This window comes from Strix aluco, chromosome 7, assembly GCF_031877795.1.
Source record: "Strix aluco isolate bStrAlu1 chromosome 7, bStrAlu1.hap1, whole genome shotgun sequence".
In the NCBI taxonomy this organism is placed as follows: Eukaryota; Metazoa; Chordata; class Aves; order Strigiformes; family Strigidae; genus Strix; species Strix aluco.
This window is the reverse complement of record NC_133937.1, coordinates 27,914,118-27,935,433: the sequence shown is the minus strand read 5'-3', so window position 1 is coordinate 27,935,433 and position 21,316 is coordinate 27,914,118. Positions and strand designations below refer to the sequence as shown.

General features: G+C 45.6%; 1 protein-coding gene across 3 annotated transcripts in view; it reads left to right on the top strand.

The window, feature by feature from the left end:
* Window positions 1–21,316, top strand: part of SH3PXD2A (SH3 and PX domains 2A) — a 258,575-nt gene that overhangs the window by 35,394 nt on the left and 201,865 nt on the right. For all 3 annotated transcript variants that reach the window (XM_074831206.1, XM_074831207.1, XM_074831205.1), the window contains exon 2: window positions 10,066–10,146. In XM_074831206.1, the coding sequence (XP_074687307.1) occupies window positions 10,066–10,146 (81 nt within the window). The remainder of the gene's footprint in view (window positions 1–10,065; window positions 10,147–21,316) is intronic.

Sequence of the window (21,316 nt, the reverse complement as noted above, 5' to 3'; positions counted from 1 at the left end):
TCACGAGACTAGGACACAAAATCATTTTCTTTTTTGACTCTTCTTCCCACTCGAAACATGGATTTCTGCAAAGCCTGAAAACAAAGATCACTGTAGTGAAAGACATTTTTCCAGTGACTTCAGCATTGCATCTTTCTGGGGTTGTAGAAGTTTGTTCCCTTCTTTCCAAGAGTTGGTTCCACATTGTCAGGATTGTCCTGTAGAGAACAAGTACATTCAGTCTTATGTATATATGGTCATGCAGTGTAATCAAAGATTTACATGCATTGCATGTTTGTTGAATGGTGTTTACATTTTGAGGATAGGTCTATTTTTCAGTCACTCTTCTAGCATTTTGCAATTAAAACACATACTCATCTGTCAGCATGTTATGCTGGCAGTTCTGTGATGCTTTACTGGTTGATCTAGTTGATTTCACCTCAAGTTTTATCCTTCAGTCGTGCATGAAAAATGTAGTTGCACAAACTGTATAGAAATTAGCAGAGTGTTTCAGAGCTGTTTTTTGTCAGGGATTGTAGATCACACTTAAAGTACTGTACCCCTCAGGTCTGGCTTTGTGAATCCAAGGGTCTGTTGGTTTACATGAACTTTTTGTTTCCCTCTACTCAAAATGAGAAGAAAAAAAATCATTCCACTATTCTATGGCAAAATCCCAGGAGAATTTCCATTATTTGCACTAAGAATGTCCCAGAGCTTTGTCATTGTTCTGGAAGGGCCTGGAGGAGTTTTGCTCCCGTTCCCAGGCCCTTGCTTTGCTTTTCCAACACTGCATCTGGGGGTCATATGTAAGGTTACAAATAAAAGCTGGAAGATTTGCATGCTAATATAAACTACATGCAAGCGTTGGTGCAGAGCAGGAATCCCGAACATGAGAAGCTGAAAAGGAGGTTGGACTTTAGCAACGCCTCCTTGCAATTGTAAGGCTGACTGCACAGAGAGCTTTTGTCATTTGTGCAAGTAAGGCTACATACCTACAGCGTGCACAAATCTGCTCTGTGCCTGTATGTGAAACAGAGTGAGCAATATCATGGTGTGCTCTGTCTTCACGTGGCCACAAGCTGTGTATGCTCTAGCACTGTATATGAGCTCCATTGTTGGGAAAACGCATCAGTACAACCCTGCTAGTACGATGTAGACAGGCCCTTGTTCTCAGAGCAGAAAGAAAGGTACTTGGAGAGATCTCTCATGGGCATAAATAACTCTGTGAAAAGATGTGTGAGATTTGGTGTTAACTGGAAAACAGCGATTTCCAGATCATGTTTTCTCTCTCTGTCTCATCAATCTTGATGCATTTAACGCAGTAGCAAGCAGGTTCTTGTTAGTTCTCATTTGACCAAGCTATTCCTGTATCCCTGGACCCAGGGCACTCGAAGGCAAAAATCCCTTTACCTTAAATATGAGCAGAGCTCCACTCATCCTATTTTGAACATCCCCCAGGTCAATTCCTCTTGTGTCAGTATCCATTCAACTGATTCTCTCTTAAGTCTCACTGATTTGGCAGCATTCTTCTGATATTTTAGCAATCCCACTTTCATGAGACGTTTGATCTAGTGCCATGAAGGGAATGAAACTCTTGCTATTGACTTCCATGGGTCTGATGACTCTGTAATGGCAGTCAAAACCAGATGCAGGTTGCACCATTTGAACCAGGGCTGTATTTAATTTACATACACTGCCCTCATCTGAATGGTGCCAGCACTGACCAGACAGAAGAGTGATCTCTTATAGCTGAAGCTAGAAAGATGTGTTATAAACTAAGGAGAGATTTTAAAGGAGCTTATAGCCTGCTTCAGTATTTTCCTATTAAAACCAGTTTCAGTGGAAGCAAGATAAAGCCAGTTTTGAGTCAATTTTTCAGATCTGCTGCTGTGTAGAGAATAAGGGCAGGGGAATGAAATTATTTTCATTTTTGAAAATATTTTTTTTAAAGTGCCATTTTCCCTTTGTGTCTATTCTTTACCCTATGACAAACATGATGACTGTAAGAGATGAGAGGTGACTGGCTAGAGGGACCTTCACCTCACTTCCACATCCAGCACTGGCACTGAGGACTTCTACATTGAGCCATACTCTTCAGGGGTGTATGTTTCTTTTCAGAACAACTTCAAGTACAAATCAGTTTCTAAAACCAATTTAGTAAAATTGATGCAATTTTTGTATTCAAAATCCTTCATTGAAACTTCCTTGAAGGACTTGAAATTCAGGGGTCTGTTTTGTCTGTTGATTGCTGCTTTTCCCAATTCCCTTTCTTTTTTTGAATGGAGTTTCTCTTCTTCCACCAGGACATTCCCATATTTTGGGGTCCTCACGAAACACCAACCACCTTCTTGGGAGATAGACACAAGCACTGGGTTAAAATAGTTTATAATTCAGGCGGCATCAAGATTTAGGAGGCAATAAGCTGAAAATTTTTTACCTTCAAGTGTAGCTGAATTATTTTTGTTTGCTTACCATAGATAGTCTCTTTCAGATCCAGGTAGGGTATTTGAGAAGGCCATGGGGGAGCCAGGTTTCCCAAAGAGCCTGTGTGTTCTTGTTTCCATTTTACGTTTGCCACTACTATTCTAATGCTCTGTAGGCTTAGATGTTGTGTTTTCTAATCATCTGTCAACTCTTAAATGGCAGAAACTCAGTCCTGTGGTTATTCTGCTTCACAAATAGTTCCATCACATGTGGAAAGTAAATGCAGGTGGGTAGAAAGAGATTGGAAGCAGAAATATGAGCCCATGTTGTACTCTGCACAGATGCTCTCCCTCCCTCATGCATATATGTAAATCTAATGGGTGGATGTTGTCTGCTTCCCTTGTGTGCTCTTTCCTTGCAGGGAAGCTGCTGTTCTGCTTCCCAAAGCTGGGAGGTGGTAGCAGGGGAGTGACCAGTCTTTACTGGTCCTGTTTCTTATTTTCTTTCCGTAAATTCCAGTTATTGGATATGTTGGAGATAAGATAGGACCCTTGACAGGTCTTTGAAGTGACCCAGGATATCAGTTTAAAAAAAAACCCAAACCCTGCTAATGCAACACAGATATTGCATGTCTGCGAGAATTATACACATCATATTCTGCTCACACACCCCTAAGAATGAAGTTAAGTGAAGTAATAAAACAAGCTCAGCAAGAGGCTTGGAGGTGGTTTGTAACAGAGCTGCAGGGCTCCCTGCGGTTCCAGTTCTGCAGCTTGCTGGTCAAGTTATTGTCGGAAATCATGGGTGCAAATTCTGCTTTTTACCTTTTTATGTCTCTCATGGCCATGCAAATGACCATGGAAAGAAATGCAGCAGGGAGGTTTCTCCCCTGTTGGCTTATTGCCCTGATTGTGTGGGACGTCTTAGCATCTTCTTAGCAGGAAGGTGCTGGGAAGGCCTGCTTAGAAACCCAACTTGACAAATGCCAAAAACCTGAGGGGTGATGATGAGACTAAATAGAAATTTGAACCATGGGCTTTGAAACTTCATCAATGTATGAGAAAAATATGGGAGGCTAAGTATTGTCTTACTCTGCCTGTGTAAACACGATGAGCTGGATTTGTCAGTCAGACACAACCCTGTTACTTGTCTGGTCTGTACCCCTGAAGCTAGGAAACCAGCAAAAAAACATCTAGCAAGGTGCCTCCATACTCAAATGAGTTCCTCTTCCTGTGTTCCCAGGGGTGTCTGCTGGCTGGCTTGAGGCAGATGTTTGCTATTCTCATTTGTGTTTAAGTACCAGGATTTGGCAAAGAGAAATGGATTTCATCCTGGTTAATTCTCCACCAGGAGGAAGGTTTGTGCCCATACAGGATGCAGTAGTGGTGGAGTTTTCTAAACTAGAAAGGACCGTGCTAGAGTCTCAAGAGTATGACTGGATTCAGAGCTAGAAATTAGTTTTTCTTGTACACAGAACAGATTTGATGTGATATGGCTGAAAAGAGAAGCAGCATTAATCCAGCATTAATCCTCTTGCATTGCTGTTCGGAGCTGAAACAAGATCCACAGAAGAAAACGTGGAAGGAAGGAAGGAAAATTCTCCTATCCCTTCTTTTTTTCTTTCTCTCTCCCCCCCCCCCCCTATGTTTAATTAGACTGTAAATTAGCTTGCAAATTGTGATGCAAAGTGGAAATGCTGTGTCCTGCTTAAATTGCCTGTTTGGTAGCAGCTCACAGATGAGAACTGGCGAATACTGGGGCTGTCCAGTTTGTTCCATCCCAGCATACTGTAACTCTGCTTTGCTTCCAAAACTTAGGTATGTGCAACATTTGTCCATGAGACCTGTGGGTCGTTTTGGCTTTTTCTCAGTTACAGTTTCCTCCATTGGTAATGGAAACATGAGCTGGGTAGAGGGATGTCCGTGAAACCACATCTGCTTCGTGAAAAAGCCAGACACCCCGCACCTGCGTGCAGCCTGCACCAGCCCCTGTGCTTGGGACTGCTCTAAGGCACCCTGCCATGGCAGCAACCACCCTGTGAGAAGCTTTCCTGTTTGGGGCTGCTTGGGTTTCATGTTTCTTCTGAGCCTCATCTCTGTTTCTCAGCTTAGTCTTCAAATTCCTGGGGCGAGAACAGCTCTAGACTGGGGTTTAAAATAGCTCTTCCTTGGCCCTGCCCCAGCTGAGTTGTGGTCCCTTGGAGACTGTTGTGCTGAAAGGTGACATCATTGCAAGGCACCGGTGCTGGACTCACCATGGGCTTGGGGCTGAGGGTCTGACTTCATCTTTGTGGGAATTTCCCAGGTTTCACAGTGCTTTTCAGAGACTTTTGGATGCTGGTGAGCTGGGCAAGGATCCCATGCTGTTCTCACTGAATCCAGAGTCAAATGCCATCCAAGCCAAGTGAAGACGTAGGTGATATGTGTGGGAGGAGCTCTTACATTCTCCGTGCTTATTCCTGGGACGTTTTACTCTCCCTGCTGCCACCCTGGCTCTTGTATAGGGCAGGAATTGAGGACACTAGGGAAACCCTGGCTACTGGTGCCGGTGTCTTGTAGGGCGGAAGAAGGTACCTAAAATCAACCACTCTGCTTCTGGAAGGTGAGCAGCTTTGCTGCTGTGGCCTCATGGGTACTGAAAGTGCTGTCTCTCGGCTGCTATCGCTCCAAATCTGGGTCTGGGCCAGCACTGATATGTGCTTGTCAGAACATCTTTGGCATTAAAATGGTTACGCAAGCAGTAAGTCAGTGCAGTGCCTGTACTCTGGTAATTTAGATCACAGATGTATGTTGACTTTGTGGAGGGCTGCTTTTTGAGCTGTTTTAATGTAAACTCCACCAGCTAACTGAACCAGCTGAAACTGCTGCAAGCCTTGCGGGAGTTGGGCTGGCTTTGCATGGAAGCAGACCAGGGAGCGTTCACATGCTGAGCTGTGCTGGTGGAAAGCTTCCAGCTCATAGGCAGTGATAGCATCTGAATACGGGGAAAAAGAGTGTCTTTTCCAACTCAGTCGTGATTCACTGGAGGACAAACATCCAGCACTTTAATAGGAGACTTTGAAGAAGCTGACATTCTCCAGGATAAAAGGGGCTATCATGATGGTATCTGCATACAAATTGTACCATAGCGTTGGTTTTTGCATTCATAAAACTTTCTTAATAGGTGGTATTTACTGTAATTACTTATTAAAGGTTAACAGCACCTTCTCTTATGTGTGCAGGGATATTTCTAGTCTCTGCTTTTCAGTCTTGTCTGTCTTTGCCAATAGCTTGTGTATTTGTGGATGTTCTTATCTTGGTCTCATCAGACTGCTCATTTCAGGCATTTATCTTCCACACCAGCTCATCTGGCTGTAGAAACCAAAACATTAGCTTCTAAAAAGCCAATTGAAAAATCGGTCACATGAGAATAACCTGAATTCTTTACCCCGGGGGTTTGTGCCAGCTGGAACTGGATATTTTCCATTGAAAACAAGACATTCAATGATAAAGTCATGCCCAATGACATTTGAGTGAATGCTTTTTGTAGTAGGAAGTCACCTCTCCTCATTGCTTGGTGTAGGCAGTAAAGGGAGAGCAATAACTTCAGTTTGCAGTAAATTTTCTGCTCTGTGGTGGGTAAAATGGAAGTTTCCTAGAGCTAGAATTAAACAATAATTAGCAGCTGATAAAATCCCCCTGACATCCTGCACCTTCTTTCATCCAGCATGAATATTAAGAGCTGCTTATCAAGCTCAGTTCCTGATTAATATTCTCCAGTTTGTACAGGCCCACTTCTTATTTCTCTGAAGAAGGATTTATTTTAAAATACATAGTAGACTAAAAAAGACTGGATTTGTGAAATTAAAAATTGAACATTCCTAGTGACTGGAGCACCCAGTTATTGTGCAGTGAGTTGTTTGGGATTTGTACTTCAATTATTATTTATTGTTAAGGATTTTTTTGTCAAGGATTTTTAAGGTGAAGCATTTGAATAGCAGCTGTGTTTTGACTCCATAAACATGGCAGATACATAAAGCAGATATTTTTACCTTAATTGTAGTAATTTGTAATTTGCAGTCACAAAGTTAAGTTCTGTGCGTGTATGGACTGTAGGAAAATACTGTACTTGCATGGAAGAGCTTGCTCCAAGACATACAAGATGCTTTGGTTTTACCTTCTTTTATCAAGAAACAGTGTGCTGAGTACCTGGGACTTCCCGTGGGTAGGACTAGCCGCATGCTGGAGCGGTGACTCGCATGGCTCAGTTTTGGGGAGCTGCCGGATGCAGAAAGTCCTCCCTCAGCTCTGCGGGCAGCTCACGAGAGCGATGCTGGGCCTGCCGAGCGTGGGACAGCTCTCCGTATTTATCTGATATTTCCTGCTGCCTCCTTGTCCCGTTGAGTTTGCATGACCTCGGGCTCCCCCAGGACTGCTTTTCTCATTCTCCCCTGGGATATTGTTGATTGCTTTCACAGCAACCCATTTTAAGATCTGAGCAAAAAAATGGCGAGGTAAGCTGATGTAATGTTTGCTGCTCATGAAAAGGTTATGGGCCCGACTAAGGCAGCAGAAACGAATAATCACCAAACTCTGATCTCTGAGGGAGAGAAACGTGATATCTAAGGCTTTTGAAACCTCTAGACCTTGCTTTCAAAATCTGGCATTTTACAGATCTTTTTCAAGCAAACAGTTATTCCCCATTATTTTAAATGGTGGCTTTCGAGAAGCAATTTGATTTACACAAACAGGCAAAGAAAATCAATAGCCATTTCAGATTTTGCACCTGCGTCCCACCAAGCAGATTTTGAGCCTGTTCGTTTCGCGCTTCACAGAGCTCTGGGTTATGATTAAAGGCTTTTCTTGCTCCTGCCGTGATCTTCCTATGAAATAAAGTCAGTGCATCTACATGCTGCCTGATTCATCACTTGCTGAGCTTGAAGAGACCTAAGACTCAAAAAAATTTAATTGCTGTTTTAAATGTACAGCAAAATCCTGGCTTGACTGAAGTCAATGGCAACTCCGTTCCTGCAGAGCCTGGATTTCAGATCCAGGGCTGTATCTGCACTGTGCAGTGGAGTCCTGTTCCTATACCTGTTCCCTGCACTGAACACATCCAGTCTCTTGCGCACAACATCCTTTTGCATCCAGCTCTGCCCCTCTCCTGTGATGGAGCTGTTGTGCCGCTGAACGATGCTGGACTCTTAAAGCAGGATTAACTCCTGTCCAGACAGGATCTTGATCAAGCAGCCTTGCAGGCTGTTAAAAATTTCAGGGACACATGATTTTTGTGGGTTCTGAAGAGTAGCATGGGGAAACCTGAAGTGCAATGAAACTCAAAAAGCCTGGATGTTAGTGAGATATGTGTTTTGTTTCTAGCTTCTGGAGGAAAAATGTATAATTAAAGAAAAAATATAATCTTTATTTGCATGTACAATATGTTTCTCTTATCCCTGTCTTGTCCCCTTTATGAGAACCCAGGCCCAGAATTACAGTATCTGCAGTTGCTTTTGGATTCCAGTCGGCTCCCATCTGTCATTATATGTTCTTAATCGAATGGGTTTTCCATCTGAAAGTAGCTGTTGGGTAAGAGAACGAGTAGAAATATTTGTGTTGTGAATTGTCTCAGAGTGGAGCTACAAACCCTTTTTTTTTTTCTCACAACAAACACATGGAAAAGTATTCTTCAGTGTAGTGTGGCTGGCCTGAAAATCGGCAACAGCAGCTTCCTTCACAGGCTCTGACTCCTCTGGCTTGTCTGCATGGGTAAGATCTTTAAAGGGGACCTGAAATCTTCATGTTATGCAGTCTTATCTCCACTCCATGAAGCAGGGCAGTGCTGGTGTCACCCTTGTGTATATGGGTGCTGCAGGAGGGAGTTTGGTGGCTTGGTTTTCCAGGAGAAATGTGAGATGCAACAGAGGAATAACCTGGGTTTTCTGACAGTCGTGGTCTCACCCCCGGACAGTCTTTCCCTTGCCAGCTTCGATGGTCTCTGCTCTGGTGGGTGGTTTCATGCAATAACTGAGCCAAATTCAGGCTCTTAGTCCTACCCTTAGTACTCAATGAAAGGCCCCAGATCTCCTTAACAGCCTGTGCTCAGCATGTTCAGTTCTCAAATACCATGAAACCAGGCTGCAGGAGATGGGGAGCAAACTGCCTTGGGGACTGAACATGATTGTAACAAGCAGAGAGGAAAGTGAGGCTGCAGGCCTCCATGGTTTCCAGGACACCAGATGACACCTCTCTCCTACCGGGAAGGAAAGGAAAAATCCCTCAGCAGTCCTTGGAAAAGCATTGTTAAGCCTGTTCTTCAACATGCCTCCAGGGGTTTTCATGCAATACCTTTTATTGTTAAAAACATAGAAGCAATTACTGTGCATCAGCACCTTGGAAGATGGGTGAGTGTCCTGGGAGAGATGGAGAAGATGGTGGTGTTTATCTGTCCCTCATGGCTGGAGACAGAGCGCTTCACTTCTGCATCCATGGCAGAGGGAGGAGGGATGCTTTCCTATTTCCTCTGCCAGATCCTTATCTCACTCCATATGTGAAACCTGGAAATTACTTTAAAGACCCAGGAGCTGACCTAGTTGTGATTTCCCTTACATTGCATTGTGTAGTCACCTTCAGTAGTCACCCTTGCTGCCTCCATCCTGTGTTTGCTGAAGTGTTGTTGTGTATCTGTCATCAAGGCAACAGGACCAGCATTTGGCCTGAAGGCAAGCATATGAGAGAGCAGAATCTGGCTCATTTTTTCCTTTTTTTAAAAAATGTTTTGGAGGTACTAGGGTCAAAAGAAAACATTTGAGTGTTATATATATGTGTGCGTGCATGCACGTGCAAATAATTTTTTATCACAGCTTCCGGCAAAACAGTGTTTCTGTAAGATGATTGCTTTGGGGGTGGACTAGGGCTGGACAAGGGAAATCCTGGGCTTGTTTTGGGCTTGTTTTGGTGTTTCCACTGATGTAAGAAAACAGCGTCACTCTTACTGACCTGCTTTACATCACCTTCGAATCAGTCTGATAGGTGCCAAAGGTGCTGAGTGGTACGATGTGACTCAGCAAGGGCTGTGCGCTGTGGGGTTGAGCTGTTGCGCATGTATGGGTGTGCGTAAGCAGCTGCGTTGCATGACTGTAATCCCACAACCACCCTGGAGCTGAGTTCCCTTTGAATTTCCTTGTTGAACTAGAGCCACGTCTTGCCTGGGGAGAGCCATGGTCACCTCTCCACATACAAGGAAAACCTGGAGCATGAGGTTGGAGAGCAGCAGCCCACCATGGGCTGTTGCTTCAGGGGTGGAATAGCTCTCCCAGCCATGTCTGCAACAGGCCCTGGAACCTTCAGACAGGCAGAGGTAGAGGGCAGGGTGCTGTCACAGACCAGAAAATGTGTCATCACTCAATTAAAGCATTAATTCCAGGGAGAGCAAATTTGGTGGAAGCTGGTGATGAGGATGAGTGGGAGAACACTGGGTGCTCTCCTGAGACCTCTGCTAAAGGCTGCAACAGGGAAATGGCTTTAACTTAAGCTAGTCCTGCACCCAGGGCTATATTCCTCATTGTGAGCGGGAGCAGCCAGTGAGATGTGGAATTAACCGATGCTGACTGCTCAGCCTTTGGACATATCCTGTGCTCCATGGCTCACACTGACCACTGACTTGTGTTTCCTTCTCCCTGAACAGGTCTATATCATCAATGTAACATGGTCTGACCTGACTTCCCAGATCATCTACCGGAGGTATAGCAAGTTCTTTGACCTGCAGGTAAGCCTGTATTGTCTAACATGAAATATTATTTCCACTCTCACTTCTAGTTGTATTTCCAGGGAAGTTAATAGTGCCTTTAAATAAGGCTTTGTGCTTGTTTGGTCTGTTACGTATTATGATTTTGAAACTTTTCAGACTCTGTCCTTGTAGGGTATAAGATAAGTGGGTGGTATGCTCACAGTGAGTAACTTGCACTGTAAAGACATTTAAACCTGACATTTTCATGAATAGTTCCTATTGACGAGGGGATCTAATTTTAAATACTTCAGATGCACTTAGAACAGAGAGAGTGCTACATTTTGGGCCCCCAGAAACTACTTACCCAAATCACTGAACACAACAGAGCTTTTGCACACTCCCACAGCAGTTCAGTAATGGAGATGGTAGTGGAAACCTTCCAGAGCCACCCCCTAACCATCTACCCAGCCAGCCGGTGTCCTGGCTGTTTTGTACAGCTCCTTTGCTGTATTCTGTGCCTGTATATTTAAATTTCATAGAAAGTTTTCTTGCTGGATAGCTGCTGACCAAAGTCTGAAGCCAGGAAAGGGAAAGAGTCCAAATTACAAAGTTTCAGTGTGGACATCGTCTACTTCATTTCTGGTATGTCTCCCAGGCACCTGCAGGGGTAGGTACAGCTTTCTGGCTGACGTCCTGTTCAGCAGTAATCCAGATCCATTGATACCTTTGTATCATCGTGTCTTTGTAAGCAGCAAAACTGTAATTGCCTGGGGTGAAAACAAAAGCTGTGGTTTGACAGACTCCTGAAATTTGGGGGAAATATTGATTTTGGGCTGGAGCTTGTGTTTGGAGCTGGGCTGTGGTTAGAATATCAAGTGAGTCCTCACAGCCAGCATTAAGGATGTACGCAGCTGATTGGGCTGTATCCTGGGAGATAACATTGAGCCTTTAGCCATGATAAATGATAAAAAAAAGGGTTCCTCCCCTGGGTACCTGATCTGAGATATCTTGAAAAGTCCTAGTTTCATCATTGCTCCTATTTATGTGTCATTTCTGGTACTTGGACATCTGAATTCTCTAGCCTGTTTTGCAAGCTGTATTGGTTATGGCCTCCTGGCTTTTCCAGTGGAAGCGGGACCATTTCTGTGGCCAGTCCTGGTTTCTGTGTTTGTTGTGTGGCTGGAAGATAAAAGAGGGATGTTCCTGAGCTTCCTCTTGTGCCCCTCTCCACTTCTTACTGGGCTGAAGTGCAAGGCCTGCCAGTCCCACTGCTGTGAAGAGCCTGTCAGTGGCTTCCCTGTGTCTGATGTACCTGCTAAAGATGTGCAGATCTCTAATCACAAACATTTGTTGCCAGCATGCGGATTGTGGCCAAAACTGTTTCTTTCTCTCTTCTTTTTCTTTTTGCCCCAGTTCTGTTTTCATGTGGGTCTCCTGGCCTTTCCTGGTAGGTTTGAAAAGTTCCCATCAAGCGTGGAGTTATCAATGGGGTTAGTGTGTTGGACAGGAAATGATGTCTCAATCAGGGAGCGAGTCCTGAAAGGTCCCATTGATAAGTGCAAGGGGGCCTAGCGCCAGTGGAAAACTCTTGCTTGCACAACGCTTCTCCCCCCACGAGAAAATACGACAAGAAAGTAACAAAATTCCCTTCCTTAACCCTTTTCCTTCCCAGGGATCTTTGTCAGGGTCACCACTGTGTGAGCAGTGACAGCCCTCTGCAATAGCCTCTTTAGCTCTTGCAGTGTGAGGTGCACGTTACTAAAACTGAGGTCTTCACCTGGGGTTTCCACAATCTTGTCGTGTCTCTGTAAGCATATAACTGTGGCGATCTGTGCCTCAGTTTCCCAGCTGTAAGATGGGGGCAAGGCCCTATGTGCTCAGGCTGCCATAAGGTGCTTTTAGACTCCCAGAGGTGATGGGTGACTTTTTTTTTTTCCCCTCTTACTATTATTTTTTCTGGGCTTTGGATGCTGCCTGAACACCTCCTAGGTGAGGCAAGGGAAATGCGCTTTGGGTCTTGAATTTCAACTTGTATTTACAACTCTAACGAAGCCTGCAAAGGGAGTTGGAAAAGCAAATGGAAGGTTAGGGCACTTCGGTAAGTCCTTGCATTTTGGGAAACCTATGGCTTGATGTGCAGTGATTCTTGCTCAATAGCAAAATTGCTCTGTATAAGGGGATGACCTGTGCTTTCCAGATTTTTGATGGAAGCTTGAACTTCTAACCTAGTACTGCTTGGACCTAGGTTTTGCGGCCGGATACCGTGCATGGTAATGTGGCCTTAGCATAATTAGTCTGCTTTGATAACATCCCTGCTTATCACCACATGGCACCTCCAGCAGAAAATCAAGCAAATGCTCATTGAGTAATGCTCAGCCGATTCACGGGCACCACTCACGTGCAAAACAGCTGGAGTCTGCAGGTCTCTGCCAACTGCACTCATCCCACTGTGTCCACAACAGAGCTGCACTTCAGGGCTTCCAAAGCCTGCACGTGTCTCGTTTGCTCTTGACTGGAAGTAGAGGAACAAAGACTGACTTGTAATGACTTAATCAGGGCTACAATGCTTGGTGTTGACAGTGTCACTGGATAGGACTCATGGGGAAACCTGGGGGGCTGCCCAGGGGCAAGGAGGGAGGAATATAGATAATTAATTTCACTACTGCAATTTCATGTTTCTTTAAAAAAGAGCCCACCCTTCCCAAAATGACTGTCTCTGTGGGAAGTGGCTCAGTGGTTTTGAGAGCCCTTGCATTACTAGATACTGGGTTTTTTGAAACACTTCCTAGCAAATCCTCTTAGGCACTTCAGGCAGTAAGAGGCTGCTCTGTCCCAAGGATTCAAATCCCAAAGGTGTTTGGCTGTGCTATTTCAGCAGTGCGTATGCTTGAATTGGGAGTCAGGCTGTTTTCAAGATGAGTAATAATGCAGTGAGACTGGACATACCATGGGATTTGGGAGCTGGAGTTTGCCCCATGAAGGTGTGAGAAGTACAGGAAACAGAACCCACTGCAACGAGCCAGGTGTCAGCCCTGTGCTGCTTCAGTGAGGGCTAGAGATCTATGAATATGGGCTTAAATTAAATCAGGGTGTTGCTGCATCATTTAATTGTGCAACCAAGTCACATCTGCTGCTGAGCATGGGTCAGATGATGGCAGCAGAACACATGTGGGTGCCAATGTTTCAGTAAATAGGATTGAAAGTATTGCATTATCTCTGCATAGATGAAAGCATTTTGATAAATTGCTTGTCAAGTCCAATTATCTGTTTTCTTTCACCCTGGGGAGGCATTTGCACCTGAGCACCACATGGGGTCAAAGCCACCTTGTAATGTAATATTGTAAGTGCACTTGCCTGCGATGCAGAACAGGGGAGCCTGAGGTGCCCATCGCTAGGAGAGCGATGTGGTAGTGCTGACCCTCACAGCAGGCTGGTGGCTCACTGAGGCATGTTCCCTGGGTGCCATTTGAGGTCTCCCATCATTGCTGATGGACTTGCTAGTGGTGGTAGCAGAATCCTGTCCTGAGCTGGTAGTTAAGCAATGCTCCTGTTGTCCCCAAAGGAGCTGAGAAAGGACACTGTTTTATTGGAATAGCAGGGATAACTCCGGGCATTTCCGCTCTACAGTAAAAGACAGATGTAAGGCCCACATTTTTCTTGCTGGAAGTGCTTTTGGAGGGTGTTAGCAGGATGGGAATTTGCAATAGAGTATGTGCATAATTACCCAAAGCATAAGGTGGAGAAGTGTGGGGGTGCAGCCAGCTCACCCTCCAAATGACCATGCTGGGCTGGAAAGCAGCAACAAAGTTTGCAGCTGGCAAGTATGAAAGTGTGGTTCTTTCCACGATCCCCATATCACCCTTCCAGTAGCTCAGTGCCACTTTGGGCTTTTTATAGGTATTATGACCCCAGTTGGGTGCTGCTCTTTGCTGCTGAGAAACCCTGCCCCTGTCAAAGTGAGCAGGGAAAATGTGACCAAGCTTCAGTGCCCGGTGTCTTAGCTTGAATCACCAGTGGCTCATCTTCTGCATTTTATCCAGCAACTCCAACTGTTCTGGTCTGATTTCATGCCGATGTTATTTGGTGCCTGGAGTCAAGAGTATGAACAGGACAAGAGCCTCAGCAGAGGGACCAAACCTTACATTCAGATACTGGCCTCTCCATTGCACCCGTGAGGATGGCTGGGTCTCCATGTGCAGAAGATCCTTTCTCACAATAGCAAAATGCAGCTTTCTCCAAGGCAAAACACAACAGCTGGCTTTAGAGGCGTGCCATAATCCCACGTTGTATTTCTGGCTGTGTGAGAGGCTAACGACGTCCCTGCCAGAGCCATGGCAGGAATGTTAGGTAGGCAGATCGCTGTCTCTCTGCACAATGACCCACACAGATGTTTTGGCTGCAAGGAGACATCTGAAATGTCACAATTTTGAAAAGGCAAATAAACAAGGCTCTGTTCAAGTGTTCACTTTGTGTATCAGTTAGCAAAAAATTATCTGCCTGATGTGGTCTGCTGATCTAAGCAGGTTTTCTTCAAAGTGGTACAGAAAGAGGAACTCACTCGCAGCCAATTAGAACATTAAAAAAAAAAAAGAATATCAAGAATTTTATTAGGGAGCGGAAAGAGATATAAGTTGTTTCCAGGCTGATGATAAAACATCAAGAGCTTCATTTTGTTATTGCTAGGGTCATCCTGATTGTTTATAGTGCTGTAATGGAGTAACTGAGCATTGAAGAGGACATTAAATAAAAATGGTACTATAAAAACCAGTAATTGTAGTCTGTATGTCTGCTTCTCTTATTCAGATTGGAGTTCATCTGAACATTGCTGCTATTGATCATTCTTCTGTTACGTGCTCTTCTGTACAAACATCCCTTTCTCTGATACAGCTTGGGGTAACAAATATTGTAACATCCATGCTCACTTCCAGTTCAGTGGTTGTAACTGTGCCATGTGCCTGAGCACCCTGTATTTCACCGGGTCACTGTGATTCGAAATGGGACCTGGTGGCTTTGGGGTGCAGGCTTTCTGGGGCAGAGCAAAGGGGGAATTGGCACAGGGTGCTTGCAGTATAGGTGCCTGATGTGATTCTGATGGAACTGTGTATGTTCACTCCATCTGTTAATTTGGGTTAATTGCCCAAGTGGTGACTTACAGTCCTAAATCTGGTGGTCCAGTGCAGTCTAACTCACTAATGACTGTTTTTGTAGGACCTATGATATTTCGTGTTGTAACGTTCGTGCTTTTAGCTCTGCAGGAGTGGTGAATGGACAAGCTCAATCATGCGCTAAATTTATCAGTGGTGAAGAGTATAGGCAAGAACACAATGGGGCAAGCGTGCTCCTGCATTTGCCAATGCTAACTCCTACCCCTCAACCCACCAGGCCTTTTTGGCAGGATGAGTAGAGACTCAGCCTGATCTTCTCAGCCATCCACAGCAGTAGGGTCACTCCGCAATGCGTGATGCTGTCTTCCATAGGTGCCACCCTGCGTGTAGCTGCTGGCACTGTGGGAAGGGAAGGAGCGCTGTTGATGTGGCTCCATGCGTGATGCAGCTTGCCCCTCTCGCAGCGTGGGAGGTTTGCGTTAAAAAGATTCCCAGCTTCTGACGAGCTCAGGGAGTGTTTCTGTTGGGCTACACGTATGCATCTGAAGGTGCGTATGGAAACAGGCTGGAAAGCTGGAGGAGAAGGTGGGATTGCATAGGGTAGGATGTGGGGAGGAACAGCATGGCAGAGGGTTGTTGCATCAAGCTGTGGTGCAAGTGCACAGTGAAACACAAGGCGAAGGGGGAGAAAGGAAAGATTTTACTTACTGGCGTTGCTCCTACTGGGCTGTGTTGACAGCAGGGGATCTGGGCTCTGCAGTCAAAGTGTGTGCCTTCCTCTGCTCTGGGCTCTGCTGGCCTTGGCCAGGATGGTCTGGGTTGCAAGGATCAAATGTCTCCTGCTCCCATTCCCTTGGTGAGGGATGCTGGGCCTCAGCATCCTGGCCCTGCTGTAGACATTGAGAGCTGCTGTGAAATCCTCCAGACCAGGGGCCTGGCTCCATACTTGACCCATGAGGTTCAGACGCAGGGCTTGGCTTCAGGGCCATCCCTGATAGTCACGGGACTGTGGGGATGGAGTTACACCAGCAGTTGGGATGTAGGGTTTGGTTTGAAAGCAACTTCTTTAAGAGCAGGACTGAAACTGAAACAAGCCTGGGAAAATTCAGAGGAAATCTGAATGTGGCTCTGTCAACATACCACTTCTCAAAGGTCAGCGCTGGCTCCTTGGGGAGAAATGGCACATCCTTTCTTCCGAGTAAACACGGGCCAGTTGTCTGCTGCCACTATCCCGGACACTGTGTGGAGAGGCCGGCCATGACAAGGTTTGCAGGTGATGCAGAAAATCAGATTTCCAGGAGGAGCCCTGAGCCGCTGGCTGTGAGGGCTGACCGTGCCTCCCATGTTTCGGCAGCTGTGCACACGCTCAACTGCAAATCCCCATCCTGCAGACTCCAGAAGCACTTTCCAGCAAGAAAAATGTGGGCCTTGCATCTGTAGGTGTAAGAGGTGGCAGCTCCTCGTGCAGTCACACTTGCAAGACTTTGCTCTTAGTAGCAAAGACCCCCCAGTGCCTGCCCTTAGGAAAATAGCTCAGCGGCAAGCTTGCCAGTAACAGGGCTTGCTGGGGGAATTGAGATGCCCCTGGAAAAAATGAATAGCTGATATGGTTATTGAGCTGGGAATGGTTGTTTCAGCAGATTTAAAGGCTATTTAAATACCATTTTTCCTTTTAGCACTCAGTCAGTGCCTTAGGGTACCAGCTGGCTTGGGGCAGTATCTTTTGTCTTCAATGAATAAATGGAATTGTTTACAATTCTTATTTCCATCATTATTTAAATGTTTGCTTGGCAAAACAATCTGTTCAGCTTCCAGTATTTGTTTCTAAAGAGACTTTACACATCAGACAAAGATGAGGGCCATGATGGGGAAATGGCAAAGTGCTTGCCACGCTACAATAGAGGCCACATTCAGTGAACACGGCAAATAACCTGCAGTTGAGAAAGGGACCCAGCCTCCGGGAAGCCTTGCCTTCGTACTTATGCACTTGGGTGCTGGTTGAGACATAAACTGACACTTGAATACTGCCCATAGACCACAGCATGGGAGTCTTCTGCATGGTGGCTACCGGATGATATTTGTTGCTCAGCACCAATATAATACAGTCCCCAGCCTGCCCCATTTGCAGGTCTGGCCAGAACATGGGGTGAGCTTAGAAAGGGATGTGATGACTTAGCCAGCCTTTTAGGGTGTGTTGGCAGTAAGGCAAGAGCAGAGGGTACCCACACTACCCCATCTCGATGGACTGTAGATTCAGTAGAGATGCCCCTCTGAAGAGATAATGAATTGATTTTGCTATCAAAGGATTAAGGGTTTTATTTTGTCTGGAGGCTGCTGTGAGTCAGAGGTGAGTCTCCTCCCGGTGCCCCATAGCACCATCTTAATCTCTCACTGTGCACAATAGGTATTGCAATATCAGGAATGCTCACAGGAGTCTTACACTTTCTGGACAAGGTGGGAGTGAGGTTTTGGGACTGTGGTTGTCCTGCCCCCACTGTGGAACAGAAATCTCTGGAAGCTGCATCTCTGAGGCTTGTGCCCTTCTCCATTCCCTTTCCACACAAGACCAGGGTCCTGGATCCCACCATAGCATCAATGACTGTGATGGATGCTGTTTGGGGTCATTGCACAGCACGTGAGTGTTGTTCCATACAATGCTGATATTCTTCTGTATGTCGACAAGTCCTTATTTCCATGGTGTTCGTGTCCTGTGTGTGAAATCAGTAGTATTGAAACATTTCATCACACCTTCAAGAAGCTTTCACATTACCTGACCCAGACTAAATGCTAATTCACTTCCAAGGTCTTGCAGGAGTATGACATCAAGTGGCAGGCTGCTCTGAAGACGAGGTTTTCCCCCCATCCTTGTGATCTCCTTGTGTGCTGTGCTGTGACAATCTGAGCCGCTCCAGAGGAGCTGTGCAATTAGTGATCTGCTCTGATTGCTGAAGGGAATTCACTGTCTCCGCTCATTTCCTGCCTTTTGCAGCCTCTGAGCAGAAATTCTACACTGGCAGATCTTTGTTAGCATTCAATCTGTAGCTCTTCTTTAGGCAGGCTACTGAGCCTAGAAGTAAACCAAAGTTTAATTAAGCTACAGGCTCTACATGTAGTTAGACAAATGAGTAGGTTTGGTTTTTGGGTTTTTTTGAGTGATTGGGAGTATCACAAAGTGACTTCTTTACTGCATCATTTTAAGCACACAGGGTCTCTTACACATGGTCACCTACTGCTATTCCTCCACTTTCTTAAAGGGCATCTTCCATCATCACTCTAGGCAGCGTGTGTGTGTGTATGCACACAGAGTATCCCTGATCACTGCTGGAATCAGAATTGCTCAACTGTGTGCTTTTGGCCAGCAGATAAATTTTATTTGTCAAGAGACGAGCCTGTGCCCCTGTGGGTTTTCGGTCTGCTGCTTCCCCAAAGTGTCGTGCAGCTGCAGAGTGCAGCACTTGGACAGTGAGTGATCCGAGGTGGGCAGTGTTTTGGAAACTGCTGCCTCTGACAATTCTAAGGGTTGGGTTTTGCTCTGCATGATTTCATGAGGCCTGGATCCCACACTGAGTTCCCCGTTAATCTCATCAGCCAGGGGAGAGTGTGAAGTCCATCTCGGAGGTGTGTGATTGTGCTGGGATGGCGATGACTGCCAGCTCCACTTCATGGAGGAAGGCCTTGGGGGCTTCAGAGGGGAGTGTGGAGTTACAAAGTGGCTCCAATTTCAGGTGGAGAGTGAGAGCTCATAAAGCAGAGTTCCCTGGGAGACCTGATCTCCACAATAGTGGCCCTGGAAAGTGTCCTGGTTAGGAGCCCCCAGCAAGTGCTCTGAGCCTCAGCAGTTGGACCAGGGCTTCCCCTGCCTGCAGAGTTACAGGTACAGTCAGGGAAATCTCAGAAATTAAATGAGTGGCAGAGCTCAACAGTGATGAACTCTCACTTCTTATTAAGAGCCCAGTGGGGTGGGGTTTTTAGAGGGTGTGTGGACTTGGAGTATGAGAGACGCCTGCACTGAAGGCTCTTGACCTAAAGCTGTGTGAGCTTTGGGAAAGATCTGGGAAAGTTTGGCTGTGATGCCAGTTCCTTGTTCAGCTTCTCTCTCTAGTTTGGATCTGATGGCTGTGAAGTAATGCCACGTTACCAGATTTTCACATATTCATGGAATAGGTTTTTTAGAACAAGACAGACTGAAAAAGTCTCTGTGGGTATTATTTGGAACCTATAAACAAATTGCTTTACCTGCTTTTTGCAGGTAAGTTATGAATTATCTGGAAAGATTTTAACTTGACCAGGTTTGTCCAAACCAAAAATCTCAAGGGAGCGCTGCAGAACTGTAGTGGATAGCAGATTTCCCAGAGGATGAATTCACATTGTCTGGAGTGGGGACCTGACTTATAAAGCATTAAAGCCACTCTGTTAGGGAACAGGAACGTTATCTTATATCCAACTGTCAGATACTCTGCATCCACTATTTGAGCTATACACTTGTTATGTGCAAAGATCCTTTAAGGAATATCTGAAGAGTATCAGATTTCATGTCCAGGCCTTCAGCAACACAGAAAGCAGTGTAATTACTCAAAAGGGTTATTTGATGGGGATTATTCCCTTGCTTTCTAGAGGTTTGGTTTGTGTAATCCCATGCCTTTTGCTGACCCAGAGACTGAGGATGGTGGGGACCCTGCAATGTGGGAAGGGCTCTCCCAGATACAGCCGCAGAGAGGAAAAGCAGCAAGTTCTCCCAAATGAACTGAGCTGACTTACATCAGCTGAGGAGGATTCATATCTATTTCATAGCTGTTTGCTGCTTTTAATGTTAAAAATCTAAATGCATCAAGATGCATGAGTCCCTGCAAGGTTGTGATGCTAATTGAAAGCACATGTTTAGAAAAACATGCCTGAAATTGCCAAAAATTCTGAACCATGATGGAAAATGTTGGTATTGGGCCCATGCCTCCTGGTTTTGTCCCTGGATAATATGTTGTTCGAGGGATTATACAGAGTTGTTGTAAAACTGGGCTGAAAGTCTTTCTTCAGCAGAGCATGTCAAGGATCAACGTATACCTCCCCTGTTATCCCACCTCCATCTTCAGTATTCTGGTGTTAGAAGGTCTCAGGATAGCCCATTAGGTCTCCACAGCAGGATTTAAAGCTCAGCCTTGGGAGGAGCCCACTTGTTTGTTAACCTTGTTCCAGGTTTTGTTTGCTGGAACAATAAAACACAGGAGAGCAGTTCAGCTGTGGGACCGGCCCCAGCCAAAGCTATGTCTCTGGGGCTGCTCTCACACAGGCAGTGAATTCTCCAAGTGCTGCTTTATTAGCGTATTTCCTCTTTTACCACAGATCAAGATCAGCCTTTTTATTTTTTTTCTGGAATCTCTGTGTGAAAATTAAATTCCTCGGTGGGATTTTTCCATGGCCTTTCTTCCCTGAAGCACCCAAGCCCAAAAAGTTCAGGAATGACAATTCCACCCCCTCCACCACTTTGCCACTCTCCCCTAATCATACTCAGCTTTCAATTATTTATACTGCCGGAAAATCGCACGGAGTTCACACCCCCAGCCCTGAAACACAATTCTGCTTTTGTGCGGGGAATACAATCCTTCACTTTCATTAAGTGTGTGGAGACCAAGATGAGAAGTGCCTGTTGTGTTTGCATCCCTTGGCTCGTGATGAGAGGAGCTGGTTGTTTTCGCAAACGTCCTAAATAGCCCTGCAAGGGTTATGGGGAGTTTATTTACATTATTGCGTTTAAGTGCAAATAGAAAATTGCCCAGCCATAATGGAAAGGTTATGCAGGGCTCTGTCAGGGCTCTTTTCTCTGTCACCTCACCCCTCCCAGCTTTCTGCTCCTACAGGCTCAGATGTGGGAAGGCTGTGTCTGGAAGGAGCCATAGCTCTTGGTCCTGTTACACCAGGCTTTGCTTACAGGACAAACAAAAGCACCAACTGGCGTCTCTTCCACTGTGGACTGTGCATAGTCCTGCCTGCCATAGGAAAGGCTCCTGGTCAGGCTCACCCCAGACTGATTTATGAGCTTTGGGTGCTATTTGCTTCTTCCCCGTAGCACCTGAATAACTGACCTTTTCTGCAGAAGCAGTGTACAGAGC